This window comes from Arvicola amphibius, chromosome 10 (genome assembly GCF_903992535.2).
Source record: "Arvicola amphibius chromosome 10, mArvAmp1.2, whole genome shotgun sequence".
In the NCBI taxonomy this organism is placed as follows: Eukaryota; Metazoa; Chordata; class Mammalia; order Rodentia; family Cricetidae; genus Arvicola; species Arvicola amphibius.
The window spans coordinates 47,046,101-47,069,922 of NC_052056.1; the positions used below are offsets into that span (position 1 = coordinate 47,046,101).

The 23,822-nt window shown below is 42.8% G+C and overlaps 1 protein-coding gene across 7 annotated transcripts in view; it reads right to left on the reverse strand.

Annotated features, from left to right (window-relative positions):
- The window catches only part of Phldb2 (pleckstrin homology like domain family B member 2), a 215,175-nt gene that overhangs the window by 65,635 nt on the left and 125,718 nt on the right, over window positions 1-23,822 (reverse strand). For all 7 annotated transcript variants that reach the window (XM_038346764.2, XM_038346766.2, XM_038346767.2 and 4 more), the window contains one exon: window positions 10,789-12,125. In XM_038346764.2, the coding sequence (XP_038202692.1) occupies window positions 10,789-12,111 (1,323 nt within the window). In that variant the 5' untranslated portion in view covers window positions 12,112-12,125. The remainder of the gene's footprint in view (window positions 1-10,788; window positions 12,126-23,822) is intronic.

Below are 23,822 nucleotides of genomic sequence, written 5' to 3' on the forward strand. Positions count from 1 at the left end.
TAGAATTCACTCTGTGCCCATCAATACGGCTGAGCTGGAATGGGGCACATGAGCAGGGCTGAGCTAGAGTGGGGCACATCAATGGAGTCGAGCTAGAATCTGTGCCCATCAACAGGGCTGAGCTGGAATGGAGCACATCAACAAATGGAAGCTCAATAGCTTTCTGTGGCTGTGTTTACTTGGGAAGCAATTGAAGGTTTTTGGAAGGTGGCAAATACTAACTGATCACCAAATGCCTGTTATGTGCAAATTACTGTGAAGATTTAATTTTAATGCACGTATTCTCCTCCATAATAATAATCATCATCATGGGAATAAGACATAAACAAATAGCTAAGACATTTAACTCCGATTTTCAATATTCCTTCAAGATACTAAGTACACTGAAATAAAAACAACCCATTGCCTAAGGGGATGAAAACCATCTTGCTTAAATGTCCTGATATTTTGACCCTAGAGTTTGAATTCTGGTTCTGGGTAAAGCGTTGCCCCTTCGTGCAAGGCACGTGCCTTGTGTTTCAGCTTAGTGTTTGGAACAGGATAACCAGCGCTAGGCTGAGATGAGACGTCTCTCCCACCGTGAGAGTAACCTGAAGGAAATCGTTGGAACATCTCACTGATATTCACGCCTCTATTCCCACCAATACAGACGAACATATATTTCCCGCAGCACACTAAATCCAATGGAGTAGATTCGAGAAAGAATTAGTCTTAATAAAATCCATTTTCTAATATACAGTCCATCCGTGACATAAAACCTGGGGTGCTACTCACATTGCCCTGGGCTCTGCCTTAGAACCTCAGAGGTTTGCTGAGTAATCGCATCATGCAAAAAGCCTGAGCAGTTTGTCACTTCCTGCCTTTGCTTATACTCAGAGACATTCAGCATCCCGTCACCACACTGTTCTCCAAACACGCATTTTACTCTTACATACGTGTGCTACGTCTCCCTCAAACCTATTGCCTCCACTTCTCTTTCTAGCTGTGTCCCTGTGTTAGAAGGGGCTAGTAATTTTAAAAGAGGTAAAAAGAAAAATACTCTAATTATTAAAAATGTATTTAATTATTAATACATGTAATAATGTAGTATAGAACTATAGATTTATACTAGATTCATATATATATATATATGCTGAGGTAGTGCTTAATTTTATTTTCACACATATCAAACATGCCTATTGCAATATAATTAAACTAATTCTAGTAATTTCTACCCAGCAATTTTTTTCAGCAAACATTTCCATCTATCAATTATTTGTATTTTGTTAGGCAAACTCATTTTGACCGTCGTCAGCAGACCCTTTTAATCAGGATCCTCTTGATCCCTATCTTTTTGAAACATTTTGTCATTTAAAGTCAACCGGCAAGCACGTGGGTTGTGAAGTTTGCACACATTATATTTTGTTCAGTGAAAACCAGTTTGTAGTTGGTTTCCAGATGGTTAAATCTTTACATTCTAAAAATCTATTCTTGGGTCCAAAGAAACAACTCAGCAGTTAAAGGCAGCTCATATTAGAGGATTTGGGTTCAGTTCTCAGCACCCACATAGTGGCTCACAACCATTTGTAGCTCCAGTTTCTGGGGAGCCAATGCGCTCTTTTTTGCCTCTACAGGTACTAGGCATGCCTGCGGTACACACAAACACATGCAGGCACGAATTCTCACACGTAAAACAAAAATAAATCACTAAAAAGCCCTTTATTTACCCTCTCTTAAAATACAGTAATTCTTCACGCACGAAGAAGACAAAGGAAAATGTAAGAAAACTACATGTAAAACGAGAAAGTGGACTGTCACCAAGAAAATCATTGTAATGCAGTCAATGAGCCACCAAACATGAAAAATGCTCTTATGTTAAAATTTAAAAACTTCTCACAAAGTCTTATACACAGGAAATGCGTCTGCATTTGGGAATGTTAGGAACGTGATGGCATTTCCCTTTCTCCAAGGGTGACTGGTGAAACTGTAGTCTGCCTAGCACGTCTCAGAGCCCAACTGCACCATCTGCTGAAAAGAGCAATTAAAAAATAGATAAATAAACAAATAAATAATAATTTTAAAAAGGGGCTTTTAACACAGCTCAGCATTTTCCACAGATTCTGTCTTTTCTCAAAGTCCAAATGACAATCCCAGAGCAAGGGTATGATTGTAGCAATGTTGAATAAGGAACATCAACTCATTTAAAACAAATTATTTCAATAGAACATGCCACACAAAAAGATCTCCCTAAAGCCAAATGGACTTCATTTGACCAAGCCTGTGGCTGTTCTGAACTTCCTAAAGCTAATCTTCCTAATTTTGGCCCCTGGGAAGAGGAAGGAGACACACTCTTCCCTCTTCCTCTTGACTTCTGCATGTTTTGTGTAAAACGAAAAGGCCATGGAAAAGAGGCCAGAGGAAGGCACATTAGCTAGGGATGTAGGGAATGGTGTGGGGAGAGGGGGCACAATAATGTAGCCAGTACGATGACACCTGTCTCAAAACCTGCGTTCAACACCCAGGACCCACATGGTAGAAGAGGAGACTATGACTCTTGCAAGTTGTACTCTGACCTCCACAGTCATGATGTTGCCCAAGTGCAAACACACACACACACACACACACACACACACACACACACACAGTCCACAAAGTTAGCAAATAAAAATGTAACAAAATTCTTTAATGAATTTACTTTTTTTAAAAGACAGAAATGAGCTGGGAGGGGGGAGGTGCAGCTCAGTTCTCACAGTACCCATCTAGCCTGCACAAAACCAGCCTGGTCTACAAGAGCTAGTTCCAGGACAGGCTCCAAAGCCACAGAGAAACCCTGTCTCGAAAAACCAAAAAAAAAAAAAAAAAAAAAAAAAACTCTTGAGTTTGATCCTAAGCATTGCATAAATTAATCATGGCGATGCACGCCTGTGCTCTCAGCATATGGAAAGTAGAGACAGGAAGATCAGAAGGTCGAGGCAGCCTGGGCTACACGAAACCCTATCTGAAAAGAAAAGGAACAACAACAACAACAGAGTTTGGTATGCTGGTGCATATCTTTAATTCCCGCACTTAGAAGGCAGAGAGAGGTACATCTCAGTGAGTTTGGGACTGGCCTGGTATGCATATCAATTCCATGCCCGCCAGGGCTATATAGTGAGAACTTATTAAACCAAAACCGTAAGAATGAGTCTGGGATTCTCTTTGCCTCCTGTGTTATTGTAGGGCATGGGGGAGCAACAGCATACAAAGCCATGACTCGGTCTCCAGAGAACAGGACTAGGTGACAAAAGTCAAGCCTGTATGTTATGGACTGTAGTCATTATAAAAAGGAGACAATTATTCAAATAACGAGCGGATACGTGATTACTAAGAGGGGAAATAGGTGTGGCTTTTACAAGGCCAGCATGGCAAGGCCTGCTGCAGTGCCTTGCCGGCCTGCATACCCTGTCCTCCTATGCTATTGCAAGATACTTTGCAGGAAATTGAATAAAAGATAAACCTATCTTCTAAAATTTCTAACCTTAGAAATTTTAATATTTGCATGTGAATCTACAATTATCTGAAAACAGAGACCCCTTCAAACAGATCTGACCCTGTACAATGAGATGGCTGAAATTAAACAATCCCTGTGTTGGTTAGAATTTGTCGACTTTGACACAAGCTAGAGTCATGTAAGAAGAGGGGACCTCAACTCGGAAAATGTCCCCATCAGGCTCGTCTGTGGGCAAGAGTGTGGAGCGTTTTCATGATTGATGATTGACGTGGAAGGGCCCAGCCCACTCTCGGCAGTGGCATCCCTGGGCAGGTGGTTTTGAGTTATATAAGAAAGCAGGCTGAGCAAGCTCTAGAGAGCAAGATAGTAAGTAGTATTCCTCTGTGGCCTCTACTTAGGTTCTGCCTCAGGTCCCTGCTTGAATTCCAGTCCCACGTTCTCTCAGTGATGGGCTGTGGTGTGTAAGCATAAGCCAAAGAACCTTTTCCTCCCCATGTTCTTTTTGGTCATGTTCTTTATCGCAACAATAGAAACAAACTAGGAAATCGCCCATGAATGAGTTGACGACTGTTTTTCTATGGTGATACTGGTAAGTTTCTTTGCTTCTTAAAATAGCAGTCTCAAATTTTAGGAACAATGTCTGTTGTGAAACTTCCCGTGAGCCTTTCTAGAATGGGAAACGATTAGTAAGAATTATCACATTAATTATTAATTATCACTGAAACCTATTCTCCTAGGAGAATAGTTTCTTAAAGGCAGATCCATTTTTTTTTTTTAAAAAAAAGCTTCTAATTTAGATACACCAAACAATTTGCCAATGATTGTGGAGGTCACACTTACTGAAAAGTCAACAGACCCTTCTCAAGAGCTCAGGTACTGTTGGCGTCAATATAACGTATTTTCAATTTTCTTTTAACTTTTGCATACTTTGTCTATGATTTTTTTTTGCAGGAGCTTTGTTTCTTATTTAAAAATGAGTGTTTCTTCCATGACTGCCTTCACGGCATGCAGGGCTCTTTTCAGTCAAAGCAGCCGGCTGTATTTAGCAGGCAGCCTAGAGGGAAGAGCTTTGATGATTCAGAATCCTCAGTGCGCACCTTCTCAGAAACATTTCTGAATGCATGGCACCATCCAGAGGCCAGAGCTTGTACTGCTACTGTAGTAGAAGAACCTAGGGTTTGCTCTCAACCACAGAGCAGCCTGCTTTTAACGGTCTCTGCCACAGCTTACTGCTATATAGAATTACATAGGTCTTAGCTCTGCATGGCCCTCATGTGACATCACTAAATTAATGCTGACCGCTCTTCCCTTCCATATGCCTTGCCTGCACGTCTCTCTCCAATGGGGGGGGAGGGAGAAAAGGTGTGGCAATTCTTTGTCCTTTCAGTTCCCAGAAGAAAACAGGTGGTCTTCGTTTCTTAATGATTGATCCCTCAATATTTAATGAATGCCTATGTATATGCCATTACATTTCCATTTAAAGATGAAGGGAGAAAGTTATCACTTTGTACTCCAGTGGACCACGTTGGTTCTCTATATTACCCAGTGGTTATAGATTTATTTATTTCGAGACCAAGGAAAGCTGTTTGCTAAGGAACATAGCTTATTTGGATATAGACAGAACTGTCGACCTAATTCTGCTGCCCAATGCTGTATACTCAGTTTCGCCTACTTTTTAAAAAGCTTTCCTTAATGTAAGCACGTTTAGAATGACTCTTTGGCACATATGTATGGCTTGCATTCTATTTCTAAGCTGGGTCCATGGTTAAGAGCACTGACTGCTCCTCCAGAGGACCCGGGTTCAATTCCCAGCACCCACATGTCTGCTTGCAGCTGTCTGTAGCTCCAATTCAAAAGAATCTGACATCATTATGCCAATGCACATGAAATAAAGTTAAATAAAGTTTTTTAAGCTGGGTCCAGCAATGCCTGAAAGTGAAGGAAGACAAAGAGTGGTGGGGAATCACGGCGACTTCAAATGCACAAGCTAAGGAAAGGTTCCGCAGAAATCACTCAACTCCATTCTCAGCCTGCACCCTTATAAGTCAGCTGATGACTATTCTAATCCACAATACAAAGACAGTCAGCATCTCTGAATGTTTCTTTAAGAACCCCAAGCCACCGAGTCATTTGTTTCTCAGACCAACCTCTCACACCCTTTGCAGCTCATCCAGCTAACTTCCCAAAGTACAGTCAGGCTGCAGCAAGCAGAAGGGCCACGTCGGGAGGGCAAACTGTTTCGGGGGATTGGGAGGACAAAATCATCTTCCACACTTAAGCTTCATGTTTCAAAGACCCACTTGGTAAGATTAAAAAAAAATAGATTAATGCTGCAATAAAGTAACAATAGCCATTCTCTTAGAATCAAAGCCTACCTCTTCTCCTGTGCAACCAAGAAACGCTGTCAAATTTAATTCAGCCCAGCTCTGACACAAAGTCATGGATGCTTTGAGCTGTTTTGCCAGGTATGGAATCACAGGAAGCAGGGAAGGCACGAATAAGAAGAGATGCACGTCACATCACAGGTGATGTGGATTTGGCCTTTTGTGCTCCCCAGTTTGGGGTTACTACACAACTATCTCGATGAGAACATTGAATGATATTAGCTCTCATCTTTAAAATAGCATCCATGTTTACATTAGAAGACTGGAAAACAAGCAAACGAACTGTATAAATATAAATGTTTCTTAAATATGTTCAATCACACTCTTATTTAATTTTGGAAACATCAGATTTATGATCTGATCAATAGTGCAAACACAAGATTCTGGGACCTGCTGGGACCCACAGCCTTGTTTCTCATAAGACCCAGGAGAGCACAAATCCTTACTCAAAACAGCAAAGAAACATGAGACATGATAGTTTGATTGTCAACTTGATTGAAATGGGATGACATGTCTAGCAGTGTCTCTGTAGGCTTGGGGCCCCAGTGGGACAAAAAGCTAAAGAAGGAAGAAGCCAGTCAGCTGAGCTCTGCTCTTCCCGGGTGAGAGCATCTATTGCTGTTGTCATCACCCGTGGATATCAGATCCCAGCTTCTTCAGCCTTTCAACAGGGCCTCACACCAGCGACTCTACAGGAGAGCGTCCAGGCCTCACCCTCAAACCGACACTCACCATTAGTTCCCTTATCCTGAGGTTTCCACTCCTCTGACTGAGAAGCTACTAGGTTGCAGGGCTCAGCAGAGGGCCATGATGGGACTAGGCAACCTTTGGTCATATATATAAGCCGATATACTAAATTCATGTTTGTGAGTATGTGTGTGTATGTGTGTGTGTGTAAGATTATAAGATAGATACACATACTCTTTTTATTATTTTAATTATGCATATGAGTATGTGCACAAAGCACATGAATGCAACTGCCCACAGATGCCTGAGGTAACCAGGACCCCTGGAGCTGGGTTTACAGGCAGTTGTGAGCCACCAGATGTGGGTGCTGGGAATGGAACTCAGATCCTCACAGCAGTATGTGCTCTCTTAACCACTGAGCCATCTCTCCAATTCCTCCCCCCCTCTCCCCTCTCTCCCCTCTCTCCCCCCTCTCTCTCTCTCTCTCCTGTTCCTCCATGAATTCTATTATGGAATGCTACAAAATTTCCAAAACATGGAATAACTCTTTTCATCTTTTTTTTTCAATCGAAAGAAAAACAACTCATATTGTCTAGGGACCAAGATGTAACCAACAGCTACAGAATGAGAAAAACTGGGATAGATGTCAAACTGGACAGAAAAAAAATGGATTACTTTCTTTAAAAAAGATGTGTGTGAGACCCCCAGTACTTCAGTCATCAGACTCTGAGGCCAGTCTCAGCAGTAAACAAGACAAACACTAGCCTAGCCACTTACAGACGAATGCTCTTTCATCGTAAAGTGCTGGAAGAGACACTACAATCACAAAATACCTTCCACATACCAAAAAACTGCTGACTCGGACATGTCATATGACTTATGGAAATATCGATATGTAGCTTTCAAACAAGCAAACCTTAGCCTCAGGGAGTCTCATACACTATGATTAAAAAAGAATTCCTGCAAACCACATGGTGTGCCTCAAAGAGAGCTGGCATTCTATTACAACATGTTTAGGAATCAAGCATCAAATGTGGCCCTGTGCAGTTCTAAACCACAGCAACCCTGTTTACCAAGCCTTGCAAATGACTACCATCAGCCCAAAGGAAAACACTGCCCAGCCACAGTGCAATCTGTGGAACCCACTGGTCCTCCACAATAGGATGCAGATGCTTTTGGTGATGCTGCCAAATAATGCACTTATTTGAGACAGAGTTAAGTGTAAGATTTTAATTTTCTCTTATTTAAAATACCTGGGCCATAAGGGACCATGGCCACATCTGGATGACTAGGAACATGGAGATATCAAATGGATGAAATCTGATCACTTAATAGTGGTTTCGCTAGGCTGGGGAACATCTTATTGGTCAGTCAGCATCCCAACTCTCCTTGGACCACAGCTCAGCAGGAGAGGATTGAAATGCCTACTGAGCATCTGAAATGGCTGTCTCAAGCTCCACAGCCTCACATGTGCACTCTTGGTGAGAAGAGCACCATCCTAAGACCTCACACGCACAGAGATCAAAACAGTTTAATCAAAGCCCTATACCTGGTTTCTTTAACAAACATACACACACACACACACACACACACACACACACACACACACACACGATGCAGAAGGCAATGTGTAGGCAAGGGCAGGAAAGATGATTAGAAATGAATAGGCAGCTAAGAACAAAAAAGATGGAAAAAATATTAAAATCAAAACTTCTTAAATAACATGACAGTTTAGAGGCTATTTAATACAGACGTGGAGTGATTGCATTTCACTAATAAGCCCTTAGAGGTTCATAATTACGGTTTCATCTTTAATGATAACTTTACTTATATTGGGCTTTCAACCAAAATTGAACAAGTTAGAAAAAAAACACAACCAAGTTAAGAATAGTAGTACTGTACTTGCGACCCCACTTTCTGATGCACGGTTCCCACAGTAGTGGGCTAATTAACTCGTCAGTGTTTACCCACTCTGCGTTCAGATAAGAGGGTGTTTGCTCTCTGAGACTGCAGCCTTCAAGTGGATTCACTCTGAGAGTTAACTGACCCTCGATGCCCGTAGAGTGAGCACATGGCATAGCTGGCAGACCAGGCCTGTCTTTTCTTGGCTTCGGGAATAAATTTTAAAAGACAGTAAAATGTTGCCTTTACTGATTGTGAACTTTTCATTTTCCTCGTTCTCCACTATTGACTTTTTTCTTCGGCTTTTTAAATAAATTTGATAGGCAACAGGCTGGATCTTCCCACAGCCAATGGCTGTCCCCATCGGTGGCTAGCAGTATTCCGGCTTCTGGTTTTTGCTCTGGTCACTGATTTACTGTTACTTAAAACTGAAATCCAGCCTAGACAGGTGAGAGATGGCAGAGTATTTCTTTGTAGTTGTGATTTATAATTTGTCTGTATCTAACCAGGAATATATATTTGTGTCAAATAAAAGAACACTGGGCCTTAAAGGAGAGACATTTTGTGTTTCGCTGTGTTCTCGGGGCTTGTAGCTGAAGAAGTAGAATTCATGTTAAGTCCTTGAGAAAGAAGAAATTGCTGTGTGCAAGGGAAACATTTTTCCTGTCTCTCAAGGACAACAATAAAAAAAGACTCCAGGTGCCTGCTGCTCAGATTGGTTTATAGCTATTAAAGAGCATCTAAATAAATCCAACATTTTCAATTTCCAAGAAAATGCTACTTTATTCTTCCATCTCAAGCAAAGCCCTTTCCCACACAAACTGTTCATTCGCCAGCGCTGTTCTTCTCTGAGAAAGTGAGCTGGACAGTCAAGGCCAGGCCTGGTCGTGTGTGCCTCTACTCCTAGCCCTTGTGAGGTAGAAGCTTTGGCTACATGTGGAATTCAAGGCCAGCCTATGTTACACAAAACTTTAATCTCTGCATATTTAATCCCTATATACTACAATCCCTATATACTACATAAAATTACCAAAACTTTGAGTGACATGTGATTCTTGTTCTGAAATATCAAACAAATGTTGCATAGTGTAGATGGTTTCTGTCCCTATAATACAAATTTTATTGTATTGTAGGCACAAATCAATTTTTCCATGTGATTGAGAAACCTTATTCCAACATACTTTTTTTTTTTTTTTTTTTTTTTTTTTGGTTTTTTCGAGACAGGGTTTCTCTGCAGCTTTTTTAGAGCCTGTCCTGGAACTAGCTCTTGTAGACCAGGCTGGCCTCGAATTCACAGAGATCCGCCTGCCTCTGCCTCCCGAGTGCTGGGATTAAAGGCGTGCGCCACCACCGCCCGGCTCCAACATACTTTTTTGAGTAATTAAAAGACCTCTGATGATCTTACACTTTTGTAAACCGGCCCAGCCATGCCATAGCTTCTCTCATTAAGGAAGTCATTAATCACTAGCAAAGCAAAACAGTCTCTGACGGGAACTCATTCTAAAATAAAAACCCACTAAAAGAGACCAGAAAAATAACCCTTAGTGCCCCCTTCATCGATGGGGCTACTGAGGAATCCTTCCTTCCATCTTCGTCCTTTTACTTCCAATGTAAAACTTTTCACTTTCAAGCATAAGCTCACTTTAAATCGAAAAAGGGTGTGAACTCGGCGCATTTTGTGGTGTAGGAGGTGCTGTGTGAAGAAACAGCATGGCTGAAGAGAGTCTCGTGTTATGGGAAGAGTGTGGGGAGAAGAACCTGAGCTTTACTGCACCTGGGACACCCTTCACCTTTCCAGATGACTTGCTCTACAAATTCTTAGGTTATTAGCTCACTGACTACTGCTGTCCTAAGCACACAGGAGTGAGTTTCATGCCGTAAGTACCACTGTCACTTCCTCATAGCCTCAGAAAAATTCACAAGAGAGAAGAAAGTCAGCAAAATTCGCAACTAGACATTCGCTTTTCCCAGAACGTCTGGTGGCTGTGCATGTCCTTGGGTTCCATCCCTAGCACATGAAAAAAAAACAAGGTGGAGGGATGATGATAAGGGAGAGAAAAGAAACATAAGAACTCTTATATGGCAAAGGAACATAAGAACTCTGCAGAACTAAATAAACAGAAGGCTCTAGCTCTGGTGGGCTTTGGAAATTTCAAAATGCCCATAGATGTCCCATGACAGTAGCCAAGGAAGAGTTACGTGGGACAGAGAGCAAGAGGCAGTATGGACAGCAGTGGCTGGCTGGTCCACATGGAAATTCCACACGCCTACATGTACCCTGGGAGTCTGTCTCCAACCCTGCGGATGTAAGTCAAGGCAAGAGTGAGGTCAGAAGAGGAAGATTACCAGGCGCTCCATCTCCTGCTCCCTGAGTCTCTCCTCCCTCTGTCGGCGGTGATAATCCATCAGATCATCGCGGCCTGAAATGGAGCTGATGCTGCTTTTCCGTTCTCGAAGGACAGGCTGGGGAGTTTCTGAGGACTGTCGTAGGCTTTCCAGATCAGAATCATCCAACTCCATAGATCCACAAGAGAAGTTCCTCCTGGCCACAGGCACTCGGTCTGGTTCTCCAGAGATGAAGGAATGACTCGGGCTGGTCCCTGAGTAAGAAGCCCTATCAAAGTCCTCTGAAGAGGTAGAGGCCAGGAGCATCTTCCGAGCCACTCGAGGGCTGGCAGGGACACTGAGGGTGGAGCTTACGTAAGGATTCCCATCTGACAGAGAGGTTTTATAGGGTGAAGCCCCTGAGCTTAGAGAAGAAAAGTTAAGGTAATTGTCATTATCCACTATGCTATGAGGTAGATCCTTTTCCCCTAACTGACCTCGTTTGGAATTGCCCAGGGAATTTCTTGGAGGCAGGCTGAGAGGAGGCATCTGGCTGTCTGTGGCTTTATACAACCTGGGAAGAGATCGGCTATAGGCACCCATGTTACTCAGGCTGCTCCCTGAATACTTCCTTGTTCTCACACTGATATTTTCAGAGGCTGGCTCCTTATGTCGGCTTAACCTGGGTTGAAGTGGCAAGTTGTCCTGTAAGTTCATTTTCCTAGCTTGCTTTGGGCTTGAGGGCATGCTCGCTGCACCAGATCTGCTGACCGGTGCGGAGCCAGCGCTGCTCAAAGATCCTCCATTCCACATGGTCAAGAGTGAGCCAGAGGCTTTTCTTCCTTCCAGCCCCCCGAGAAAGTAGACGTTGTCATGTGATTTATTCCTAGAGCTGTATCTGGAATAGGGGGGCTTCTCTGAGAGCCTGGAAGACCTCTCACTGTCCCGACCAGTATAATGATCCAAATCTGCTCTCCCGAGTGGATAACCCCCAAGGGAGGCTGCGGAGCTGAGGAACGAAGTAGGAGGCTTCATGGAAACATTTTTATCAGTTCCATCACAAAACTGTTTGCTTCCCTGGAGTTTGACCAAGGAGGGGCTGCTCCTAACACTGGGGCCCAAAGGAGAAGGGCTTCTCTTGGTGGACACAGGCTGTGAGAGGGTTAAATACGAGCCAGAATAGTCCCCGTTGGCTTTAAACTTCAGACTGGATGAATATTTCCTCGGGCTTACACTCTCCATCATGTTTTGTGGTTCGATCTCCAGGGAACGTACCACAAATCCTTCCTCTAAGCTACCATTTTGTAATTCCAGCTGCTTCTGTATGTGGTTATCTCCTGCCATGATATTGCTGGACCCTGTAAAAGGAAAAAAGAAAAAGTTTTAGATAAAAAAAAAATATGAAACTGTACTAGAAGCTGAAAAATAAGCACCACTGATCAGGGATGTATATTTTTGGTACAAAAAAATAACTCAAGATGACAACAACAGAATTTGAGGGAAATAAATCTCTAGTGAGATGACAGTGCAAGATTAGGCTGGTATGTAAAGACGGCCATTTTCCTCTTGGTGCGCTAGTCTTAGGAAAATCATCTGCTTCCTGAATATCTTGTGTATCCCTAAAAGAAACACTCAACAGCTCTTCCTTTAGACGTGTCTGCTAACCTCATTACCAGTTCAGTCCCGAAGAAACAAAATCCGTATCTTGACAGAAGAGGAAGGCTTGTGTTACGCAGTGATCCTGCAGGAGAGGGCTGAAGAGTGGTTCATTGGGGGAGACAAGGTGGAAATTCACTTTTTAAGCGGAAAGCTGGAAGTTCCTGTGCTCGTCAGAAAGAGGCAAGACATACAAGACCAAAAAGGTGTCCTCAAGTTGGTTGTCTCATGGTCAAAACCCTACATTATTCTGTGCTTTGAATTCCTTGGTACCCCGAATGTGTTGTGCTTATCCTAGGTAGTGAGCCCTCTTCTCTAACAGAAACACTCTGAGCCTCCGGTCCGTCTATCAAACCCACCCATCACTCAAGAGACAATATAGGATATTATCTTAAATGAATAATATTTTTTTCAAAAGGAAGTATATGTTTTGAGTCTTAGATTCAAACATTGACTTAAAGTTTTAATCTATGAAAAGATTCTTGAATTAAAGCTAGCACTGAAAATGAAAAGGTTTATAATTCTGAGTGATAGGAACTATTTTTAGATACTAAAAATGAAAACACAATTTTAATAAGTACATACAGAGCTAAGACTTTCCTCTAGCCTTTAGAGACCTTGCACACCAATGTCTGATGAAAAGGATGTCTAGAATTTTTATCTTATAGTCACCTGCTAACTCCCATTGTTTTATAGGCAAAAAACTCAAAACATTTTTTAGTCACATCCATCCTCAGACCATAGGGGTAAATCTTCATTCTCTTTTTTTAGCCTCTGATTCCCTAAGCAAACTCAAACAACTCAGCATGGAACTGCTTCTTATCCACAGGCTGAGGTCAGGAGAATTTCCCTACTTTCTTCCCGATGATCCCTGGATTTGCCTATACAGAGCTACAGTCCTGTGCCCTGCCCCAAGAAATTCTACCTTGGATTCACTATCCTCAAAGCTTTATGTGGCTATATGTTAAGATGTTGTATATTTTTAGATTTATTTATTATGTAAAAAGTGTTTTGCCTACATGTCAAAGGACGGAACTCTACGATCTCACCCATGTGACTGCTGGGTATTGAACTCAGGACCTCTGAAGGAGAAGCCATCTCTTCAGCTCTAAAATGGTGTGCTTTTAAAGAATAGCTTAAAAAAAACTCATAAAGCATTCAAGTTATACCTAAAATTTGGTTCCTGATCGCCCTGCTGTCTGGCTCCTACAGGCCCCTCATTACCTGTGGCCAGTGTCCATCTCCCACAAGGCAATTCCAACCTTGAAGGCAATGTTAGTCTAGCTTGAGACATTCCTTGCCATGGTCCTTTGGGGGCATGACAGTAAGACGGCCCCTAGCCGTGGTCTTTTCCAGAATTCCTTTCACCCATGGTAGGTCTGTCATTTAGAAATCTTAGTAAGCCTTGGCCAGTTCTCCCAACTGAAGTATCTCAGGACTGAGGAAGTAAGAAAAGAGATGGGTCCTGAGGACTTTCAGTGTTATCTATTGCATAGGAAAAAGCAGCCTAAATGCCCAGTGATGTGTAGAACAGCTACAGTTACGCACAGGTATCAAAATGTGCGATCATTTTAACACCTGTAATCATTTAACATCATGAACACAACATTTAAAGTATATTTTATACTACAAAGTATATTTATAAAATATGCATCAAATCATTCAGTGAGTATAGTTTTCCTAACCACATCCACAAACATTGATTATAAATACAGGGACCACCGGTACACAGATGACAGTTTTCTTACAGTGCTCAAGGCACAAATTGGAGTCATCGTGGTTTCTGTCATGTCTTCTCTCCTCACTGCATCTGTCAGCAAACCCAATCAGTGCTGCTCTTCATCCATATTCCAAATCTTATACGTCTTGCTATTCCACTGTTGCACCCCAGAAACCAGCATCTTTTGCCCCCAGTGCCTACCCCCTCCCACACTAGAAGCAATGGACTGAAAATACTCACACCCAAAGTGATTTTACCCAGGGTACTAATATTGCTAGTGATTTCATACCAGTTTACATTGTATGCATTTTGATTTTCTGACAATAATCTGGCATAAGATATTGGAATATACTACCATCTTGGATTTTTGTTTGGTTGGTTTTGTTTTGTTTTTGAAGCCAAGGTTTCCCTGTATAACAGCCCTGGCTGTTCCGGAACATGTTTAGTACACCAGACTGGCCTAGAATTCACAGAGATCCTCCTGCCTCTGTCTCCCACTGGGATTAAAGGCATGTGTCACTACCATTCGGCACCATCTTGTTTTTAACTTGATCAGATTCTTGTGCGTTTGAATACTTGGTCACCAGAAGTGGCTCTGTTTGTGATGGTTGTAGAAACTTTCGGTGGTAGAGGAAGTAGCTCACCGTGGGAAGGGTTTTTGGGTGCCCCACTTCTGGTTCACTACTTCCTAACTGTAGATCAGTGTGACCAACAGTTCCTCATTCCTACAGCCATACGTTTCTTGCAATGATGATGGACTGTATCCCTTTAAAAGGCAAGCCAAACACACCTGTTCTTCCTTTAGGAGATTCCTGTCAGGTATTTTGTCCCGTAAGTGAAAAATAACAGATACACTAATTGTAAAGATTTATCATCAGATACTGATGGAGGAGGGTCTTCTGTCAACCTGTTGGTTTCATTGGTTAATTAATAAAGAAAACTGCTTGGCCCAATAGGTCAGAACATAGGTGGGTGGAGTAAACAGAACAGAATGCTGGGAAGAAGGGAGTCAGGCAGCCGCTTCAGTCAGTCACCATAGTCAGTCGCCATGCTTCTCCTCTCCAAGACAGACGCAGGTTAAGATCTCTCCTGGTAAGCGACCACCTCGTGGTGCTACACAGATTACTAAATATGGGTTAAAGCAAGATGTGAGAACTAGATAATAAGAGGCTGAAACTAATGGGCCAGGCAGTGTTTAAAAGAATACAGTTTCCGTGTAATTATTTCGGGTATAAAGCTAGCCGGGTGACGGGACACAGCCCTGTGGTTCCATCTACAAGATACAGATAATTAGTTCATTCATTTTTTTTAAACTGAGTTTGTCTACCTAGCTGAATATATATATGCATATTTACCTGAACTTGGTAACTCTTAGTCCTTAATACCAACTTCACGCTAAAGGAGATCGGCAAGACACATGATCTTTCTAGCTGCATGAGGAACATCAATAGCTATAGACACCTCTCTCCTCCCTACTTCCAGAGCACTCTTCATGTGAGGTGTGATTCCACGACCAGAGGCCTAGAAATAGGAAATGAGTAGGAACTACAGGCCCATATATGGGCACGGGTAGGGTGGGCAAGGGCCTGAGACGCAGGTGTAGAGGCCCAAGTGGGGATGTTTTGATGAATTCCCCAAGTAGCTGAGGATAGGACTGCAGGCAGAATGCATCAGAGACTACAGTTGGGTTTAAGGGGGAAAAGGAGGAGTTGGGCTGGTGGGAGAAAAAGTTAATGGCTGCAAGGACACCTCACCAAATCAGCACAAGCAAGAGGAGAGGGACAGCAAGCATGTAAGAAAAGAACTGAAGGAAATCCTGAGTTTACAGCCATCTTTATGTTCAAGGCTGCTGTGTGTGTTTGGGGTTTCCTGAACATTTTACACGAACAAAGACAAGGTCTTGGTGAAACTGTGAGATCCCTGCATTATTTTATTGAGAAAGCAAAACAGACCCAAAGTGTGTGATGATTCCACACACTCCTCTAGGTCTGTGAGCCGGAAGGAATGCATCTGGTGCCCATCTGAGAGAAAGGACGGCTTGGGGAAGTCTAAACAGGAAAGAAGCTAATGTACGCTGAAACGCTTGCATTTACTTTCTGATCCATAAGTTTAATCCTTCCAGTACTCATGCTATCTATCTTACCACCTAAAGCACACATTCATCTTACTGTCAATCAGAAAATACCAGAAAGTTAGAACGTAGCAGCCTTTTGAAAGATGTTACAGAAAAACCACAGCACTTTTTCCCCTGGAGGAGAAAATTACTTCAACCAGTTGTCTAAAGGAACGTTGTTAAATGTTTCTTCAGAGAGTCGTTTCCCTGTGGTATGGTTTAAATTGTCTTTTAAAACAATTCTCTGGTTCCTCTCACACCAGATGACAATGAAGCTCATCTGATTCAAATCGTAACTCTCCAATAGTGAAGTTACGAGGTAGCCACCACCAGGGGAGTGTGCGTTGTCATTTCCAGCTAAAGAAGGCACACCCAGAAAGCCAGGCTTTTTAAAACAAAGGGCTTGCTGTGCTGTGAGACAGAAGAGGACTTAAGGTCTGGCTGTCAGGTGCAAGCATCCCATTGGTTCTAGCCAAGTAAGTGACTTTGGAGTATTCCTACAATACATAGCCACCTCTGAGGATCACCGATACAGTAGGAACCGGTCCTAGAAACGCTGCAAAGGTAACGATAGGGAAGTGGACACCGTGCCATACCATATTGGTGAGCAGAAGCAACTTTAGGAGAGCCAACTTTTAAAAGTCCACAAGGTGTAGGCCAAAATGTCCATAATATAATGGCTTGAGTTCATCCCAAGTCCTGTGAGAGCTCTGGAGCTGCGGGTGGGGCGGGGACTGGCCCTGTGTTTTGTGGTAGACTGTGGTTGATGCCTAGTATGAAGGCTCTCCAGCACGCTGGTGGTCCAGAGGCAGGCTTAACTGTCAGCACTGATGTTTACGATATGGCACTGTTAGGATTGAAGCATGTACTGATGACATTAATTGAATTCGGGGCCAGTTAAGAAGCCCCTCAGAAGCAGGGCCCTTCCTCATAGGAGTTTTGTGGGTTATTTCTGTGGCAACCATTGACAGTTGATAGGGCCTGGGGGGATACTTTGAGAGGACTGAAGGGAAAAGCTGAAAAGTCTATTTTAAACACAGGGCCTATGCTTTATAAGGGAGAACAATGGGCACACGAAGCTCTCCCTGTCTTTCTCCTGAGGGCATCAGGATGTGAGGAAGAGTGGACTAACTAGAGCCTTAGGAACAAACACTTGCCCCTCTCTCCTAGTCTCCTTTCAGAAGGCAAAGGCTGCCTAGCAACCCTTGTTCTCCATTAACCCTTTGGTCTTCTCAGTGCCCAGACTGCAAACTTTACAAATCACTAGTCTTGGCCCTGAACCCTTCTCCTCCATCTCTGCAAACAAGCCTCACCTCTCCACATGTCCCTACAGCCATCTGTAAACACTCCCTCCCAGCAAAGGCTCCCAGGCCTCTCTCCCAGGAGAGCTGCCTTCATCCACAGCCAAAGCCTAGGCCTTCCTATTGTCTGAGTCTCATCCACAGGACCTGGCTTTGCTTCTTCCTCATCCCAGCTTTCCAACCTCTACTCCTTCAAACTCCTCCTCTTCAATCATGATTTTACATCCCAAGACAGAGGATGAAAACATTAGTAGAATACTCTTTTTTGTTTGTTTGGTTGGTTTGGTTTTGCCTTTCAAGATAGTTTCTCTGTGTAATTCTGACTATTCTGTACTCGCTCTGTAGACCAGGCTGGTCTTGAAGTCAGAGATCTGCCTACCTCTGCCTCCCGAGTGCTGGGATTAAAGGCACGCGCCACCACTGCCCTGCTATAGACATAGTATTCTTATTGTTCTGTTTTCTTCAACAAATGGATTCCAACCCTTTCCCTTTGTATCACGTTCATTGCTCAAGAATCTGTTTGAGTAAAATAACCACTAGACTCACATAAGTAGGCTGATGATCTCCAATGAAGAGGCTTCACTGCCTCTCGGAGATCCAAGAAAAGCAGTCGCAAGGGAGGGAAATGTATTTTTAATGACTGAACAAAGACCTTGTTTTACTCTAGAAGACTGTACCTTTTACAACAGAAAGCTGCAACCCTTAGTGTGTACACACATACAGACAAGAACTCATTGTCCACATATCCACAGCAGCCTAAAACACACAAAGCCTTTTTGTAACATCCAGAGATGATCCTTCTGAAACCAGACTTGAAGCATCCTCAGGCACAGCAAATGTTGAGGGGATTAACACCAGGCCTGGGGAGAAGCGGTGGGGCCACCAGGGGTCAGAATGCTCAGGTGATGTCTCCACTGACTACAGGGTTTCTTTCCTTTGCCTTTTTAAAAAAATTTTTTTACTTTATCGTTTTCTAAAGCCATCCAAAAGAAGAATGATCATTAAGGAAAGAGAAACAAACATTACACAAGACTCTACAAGGAAGAGAAAGGAATGGAAGGCAATGGAAGATGAAGATAACACTGAATACGGACATGGACAGAAGAAACCAGGCCACAGGAAGAAAGGCAATTTCAGTTTCTTCTAGTCACCGGAGAGGAACCTAACCCGGGGCTACCACTCCTTCCAGCTCCCTCTAGGTACCTCTTTGTACTGAAACCTAAACTCTGTAATGAACACTGAAGATGGTACCCAGAAGAGTCTAACAGGGATCACAGTCTACAGCCAATGTCCATACTTTAAGTAAGGCTCTCTCTCAGATCAGAAGCAGCTTACTCTGGATTGTTGTATTTTATCAATTCCTGGGACTAAGTCTTGAGAACTTAGAAGACACAGTCAAAGGGCTACAGAGCCAATTATAGGTTTCTTTTAAAAAGAGGTTTTGTGCTAGTCCTTTCAATAAAATGCTTGTCTGCAGGAACTTTACAACATTCTTTAGACTATCCAAGGAATTTGGCTGCTGTTTCCTGTGATAAGTCTTTGTAGTGGGGGAGGGAGACGGAAAGCAGATTCGGCCTCAGAAAATGGGGGGGGGGGGAAGGTCACTGAAGATCCCTCCCACTGGCAAAATCCCAAGTTTTACCTAAATTATCAAGATGTAAGTTTTATCAATTAGACTCACATGTGGGTTTAAACAGTTATTAAAGAAATTTTAGCAATATGTGAAAAGATAACAGATTCATTGAGTAAATGTATAATAAATTAAAGTAGATTATTCAAATTAGAAGTATGCTGTCTTTCACTGTAGAAATCACAAGGGACAAAAGAATGCTCTTTTCAGTATCGCTGTTTGTGTGCGTACATGCAGGATATGCTAGGGTGGTGCACATTCCACAACCTGCATGGGAAGATCAGATGATAACTTTGTAAAAGCAAGCATCTTTACCTGCTAAACAACCTTGCCCAAAAGAATGCTCTATTAAAAACACTAAAGACCTCCTATGGCAGCACACATCTGTAATCCCAGCAAGGAAAGTTAAGGTAGAAGGGTCATAAGTTCAAGGCCAGCGTGGTCTACGATGTGAAATGTGTCAAAAACAATCACATCAGCTGGGCAGTGGTGGCTCCTGCCTTTAATCCCAGCACTCGGGAGGTAGAGGCAGGCGGATCTCTGTGAGTTCGAGACCAGCCTGGTCTACAAGAGGTAGCTCCAGGACAGGCTCTAAAAGCTGCAGAGAAACCCTGTCTCGAAAAACCAAAAAAAAAAAAAAAAAAAAAAACCCAAAAAAAGAAACAAACAAACAAAAAAAAAACAATTACATCAACAAAATCTTACCATGAAAATGCATTCACTTAATTCTAGAACACTAGAGGGTATATTGGGGGAAAGGCCCAAAACAAAAACATGTGTTCAGTCACAATGGGGGAGAAAGGGAGGGAGAGAATCCAGTCTTGAAAAGGAGCTATTCCAGGTTAAAAGACTCAAGAGACTTCACAATGAAATGCAATGGGCGTGCACGATTTGCAGTCTACAGGCCCCAATCCATCTGCTTAAAAATTGTTAAAAACGCCTGATACAACCAGAATTAGAATGCTGACTGAAAGTCAGACTCATTGCTGTTTTCAAAGGTGCAATGATATGTTTTTTAAAGCTCACAACTGCCTAGAGCCACAATGTAACTTATTTATAGATGAATAGCTAGGTGTTGGGGACATGATTTGTAACAATCCATACTCAGAGGGAAAATGGGGTCTCCAGATGAAACCAAATTAACAAAGGGAAGCAGTCTGAGCTCTAGGTGCCAGGGTCACTATAGTATACATTTGCTTCTTCAAGACATGGTTTCTCCATGTAACAGTGCTGTACTGGAACTCGTTTTGTAGACCAGAGTGGCCTCTAACTCACAGAGATCTGCTTGCCTCTGCATCCTGAGTGCTGGAATGAAAGGCGTACATCATCACAGCCGGATTTCATCACTGAGAGCATCGCAAAGTGTGGCCTCACGCAGGTAGCCAGACCCTCATTACAAGGCAATTTAGACTTATTTGACACCGTCATGCAAGAGGTCAGTTGAGTGAAATGTCACTGTGTGCCAGTGGGACAGCACAGTAGGGAAAAGTGCTTTCAGTAAAGTTGAGAAGAAAGAACAGAGAACAGCTTCAGAGTAATTTCCTGATTTCCATATGCACCACATGACAAGCAGACACCCACATACCTCACCCTTCCCAACCTCGCCCCCCTAGGTTAATTTTTTTCAGAAAAGAAAAATCACTGTGAGGCTCACAACCACACTACAAAGCAAAAAGTTACAGTGGTGACATAATTTCTTCATTACTTTAACAGTTGATTATGCAGAGTGGATGTTGTAAGACACTCATTTTCTTTCCCTTTTACAACCTGCCTTTCGACCCCTCGCTGCAAGTAAGGGGAATCCTTGACCCTATAACGATCAGTAAACACTTGGCTAAGTTCAATTTACTTTTAACCAGTGCTGTGTTTTCAAAACCTTCACATTTATTTTTACTTGTGTGTTTGCATGAGAGAGAGAGAGAGAGAGAGAGAGAGAGAGAGAGAGAGAGAAACAGAGAGAGATAAAGAGAGACAGAGAGAGAGAGACAGAGAGAATAGCTAAGACGTGTATGCACATGATTCAGGAAACCAGAAGAGGGCGTCAGAGTCCCTGGAGCTGGAGTTAAGGAAGATGTAAATCAATTGCAAAGGGGACTGGGCCATAGGTATTTGGTTGTCCAGAAAGGCAGGAAGTGGTCTTGATTGTTGAGCCATCTCTCCAGGCCCTCAATGTTGGTGTTTGTTTGTTTGTTTTAATATCCCTACCCAGAAGACCTAATAAAGGAAATGGTTACTTTCAGATGTTACTTTATTGAAATGGGTAATCCAGTACAAAGAACACTGGACAGCTTGCCAAGGACACGAGTCAGGAGGTCAGACCTCTGTCTGTGTCCACCAACTAAAAGCAATAATACAGGGACTGAGTCGTTCATTTGTCTCCATCTTGCTGAAGCAGAAGTTTGCCAATGTTTGAAATGCTGAGAGTGAACTCGACACTGCTCGCTCCCCAAGGTTCTGCACTTCCAAAGATAACTGGTTAAATCGCCCAGGAGTGCCTGTTACATAATGCAGGAAATGGAAATGACCACAGAACACAAGCATGTTTTAGTGATAAGATAGCAGCTACCTAGTTCGGCAAAGCTTTCCCCGCTCTGCTCCCCACGGCATGCCAAGGGCATGGTAAATCATCTCAGTACAACCCAGTGAGTTCTGGTCAAAACTCCGCTAATGCAGATAGCGTCGTATAAAAGACATATTTTGTCTGCATTCCTAAGTCTTGTAATTTCCTTAATAAATCTGAAGTTGTTTTTGACAACCTACTTCAGCAATGATGCAAGCAGTGTGGCAGGCAGACACCTCTTCGCAGCCCTTTGCAAGACCTCTTGGCTATTCACGCTGCGTCTGAGCTGGGCAGAAGAATGAAGGAGGCGGTTTCCACCACATTAATCTGCTCTGAATTTACCCGTGCAAGAGGGTCTAAAAGCGAGTCTTAGAGAACTCTTATAATTTCCTCCTTTTCATAATTTGATAGGCTAATTCCCAATCACACTACCAATCTGGAGAAGTCACCAGCAGTGTGCAAACAATTGTTCTAAAACGATAAACACCAGCTTGCCTTGCTCTGTAGAGTGGCAGGTCTTAGAAAACACTGACCCCGCTTAAGGTAGCCATACTAAATACTGGCTTGTACGGATAAGGAAACACACTTCATCTAATAAGATCAACTGGGCACATTTAATAAAGAGTTCTTATATGTACTAAAACAGTCTATAAAGTTTGGCCTGTTGTCTCGTGTTATTTGTCTGCTTCTCCCCAGCAAGCTTCCGAAGTCCTTGGCCTTCCCACACTTCCATGTGATGACTTTTACTCTTGGGTTTATTTCCCTGACCACCGACTGCCAGAATGCTTCAGAAATCTTAAAGTAGATACAACACAAAGCTGGTTTTCGGCGATGTGTAAGATGCACCCCTAAATGTCACAGACATATCTATTTTGCAAATTAACCCCTGGAAGATTAATTTCCTGTATGAGACAAACACAAATTCTTGCTTAGTAAATTTTAGGCTGAAGGGATTTGAAAGACGTGAACCACTCCCTTTGCCTTTATTTGTTTTCAAAAGACAAGAGACACATTCTTCAAATCCTAGGAAATATTTTCAGCCACTAACTTTCTTGTCTTAATTACTAAAGTCTCCTGCCGCAGCAGCATATCAGGGCTGGGAAGGGGGTGACAAGAATGACCAGCTGGAAGGGGATCGCTACCTCCCTCTAGTGAAGAGACTACAGGGGGCAGATCTCCGGAGAGCCAGTCCTTGCAGAGTTCATCCTAAATGTCTCCATATGTTTCTCTTTGAGAGGCACCACTTGGCTAGTTGCCAACATAAGACTATCCCTTAACAGCTTGTGGAGCTTTGACGTCCCCCAGGAAAGGCACACCAAAACCTTTTCTCTATCAACCAAACCTCCCAGATACGAGGATCAGAAGGACCACTTAGCACCCAGGACTTGAATCCATAACTACAGGCCTAATGTCTAGCACTAGTAACGTAAACCAATTAATGGTTGCTGCCATTTCTAACTGATACAGGCCATACAGGTACAACTTTTCTGATACCCAAAAGCTCATTGAAGACACAGGCAGGGTGGTTCATGCCTGTGAGTAGACAGAACAGAATGCTGGGAGGAAGGCAATGAGTCAGTCACCATGATTTTTTGACCCAAGAGAAGGATGTAGGCTAAAATCTTTCCTGGTAAGCCACCACCTCGTGGTGCTACACAGATTAATAGAAATAGGTTAATCAAGATGTGAGAGTTAGCCAGTAAGAGGCTAGAGCTAATGGGCCAAGCAGTGTGTAAAAGAAAACAATTTGTGTGTTGTTATTTCGGGTGTAAAGCTAGCAGTGTGGGAGCCGGGTGGCGGGACGCAGCCCCTCTGCTCCTTCTACACAGTATCATGGAGAGTTTGAGGTAAGCCTGGGGTACAAAGTAGGTTCCAGGCTAACCTGGGCTACAGAATGAACCCTTCCCCCAAAGCAAAGCAACAAAAGATCAACAATAGATGAAAAAAAACTCACTGAGGTAATTCCTTCCTAGAAACGGAGTCATTTGGTAATTACATACCTACTAAATTCTAACAAGAAGTTAGCAATAACTTTGTATTACTACCAAATCTTTACCACTAGGAAAACAGATGGA